The sequence below is a fragment of the Sinocyclocheilus grahami genome, unplaced genomic scaffold (genome assembly GCF_001515645.1).
Source record: "Sinocyclocheilus grahami isolate Dianchi unplaced genomic scaffold, SAMN03320097.WGS_v1.1 scaffold158.1, whole genome shotgun sequence".
In the NCBI taxonomy this organism is placed as follows: Eukaryota; Metazoa; Chordata; class Actinopteri; order Cypriniformes; family Cyprinidae; genus Sinocyclocheilus; species Sinocyclocheilus grahami.
In genome coordinates this window covers 1,395,090-1,396,323 of record NW_015505337.1, presented here as the reverse complement: position 1 = coordinate 1,396,323, position 1,234 = coordinate 1,395,090, and the positions used below count along the sequence as shown (strand labels likewise).

At 44.2% G+C, this 1,234-nt stretch overlaps 1 protein-coding gene across 1 annotated transcript in view; it reads right to left on the bottom strand.

Annotated features, from left to right (window-relative positions):
- LOC107592802 (MAGUK p55 subfamily member 5-A-like) overlaps window positions 1-1,234 on the bottom strand; it is a 29,051-nt gene that overhangs the window by 24,068 nt on the left and 3,749 nt on the right. The window contains exons 9-11 of the mRNA XM_016282365.1: window positions 907-1,074; window positions 626-828; window positions 265-375 (exon numbers count right to left, since the gene is read on the bottom strand). Coding sequence (XP_016137851.1) covers window positions 265-375; window positions 626-828; window positions 907-1,074 — 482 coding nt within the window. The remainder of the gene's footprint in view (window positions 1-264; window positions 376-625; window positions 829-906; window positions 1,075-1,234) is intronic.

Here is a 1,234-nt window from a genome sequence, read left to right as displayed (position 1 = left end):
CTTCTTCATGAGCATTTGAGTGTGCGGATAAAAAGTAGATTAGAGTGCCATCTGCTGTTAAAATCTATGCTCAGAATCGATTCCAGAGAGAATCGCGATGAATTCGGAAGATCTCAGAATCGATTCACGAATCGATTTTGCATCGATTTATCGTCACAGCTCTAATGCTTACATAGAAAAACAATGGAAATCAGCACAGTGGAATGCGAAAAACATTCTTTGTGAATGGCTCCTGAGAGTTGATCTTTCAGGGCCGATGTTTACCTTTGGGTTTTTGTTGTCTTTTGCTAAGAGGGCTCTCAATCGCTCCTGGGATGGAGGAGCAATGAAGATAATGTAGGGCTTGAGGTCTGAGCTGCGCAATACCTTCAAAGACTAAAAAGGTAGAAGAAATAGTGAATAATAACAATCCAACAAGCATGTAGTACTTGGTTTTCAAAATTTGCCGCTAAAATGCTAAGGCAGAGGTGTCCAATTCTGCTCCTGGAGGGCCAGCTTCCAGCAGAGTTTAGCTCCAAACCTAATTAAATACACCTGAACCAGATAATCAAGGTCTTAAAGATCACTAGAAGCTTCCAGGCAGGTGTGCTGCAGCTAAACTCTGCAGTAAAGTGGTCCATCTCACCTGAGTGTGTACACAGAGGAGGCAGATTTTGCCCGTGTTGATGACTTGTCGGACTGAGTCTGTGCTGGTGCCGTAGAGGTTCTTTTCAAACTCTCCAGACTCTATGAACTTCCCTGCCGCAGAGTCCATCTCAAAGGCCTGACGGGACACGAAGTGATAATCGCGGCCATTCACCTCGACATCGCGACGGCTTCGCGTGGTGTCTGTGGCAAAGAGATTTTGTTAATTAGGACATTACCGATTAGCACAGGCTGATAAACAGTTTGTTTTCTGATACTTACAAGGAACAGCACCAGCAAACCTGTCCGGCTCACTGGAGAGGAGTCTTTGTCGGAGCTCATTTTGACCACAGTTTGGTGGGCCGATGAGAGCAATGGGCCGCTTGCGATTGGCTGGCTGGTGATATAGTGCCATTTCTTCATATGTGAGAATCTCCTCGTTATCAAAGTCTGCAGAGCAAGAGGAAACACTTTAAGCCCAAAGTATACTTTGGCTTTTAATGCATATACTAAGGTATGCGGTCAAGTCTACGTGATGTAAATTTCAACATCAGTAAAACACGTGTGTATTTTATACACACAGTCTGATTTTTCTAACCGTGCATACTCT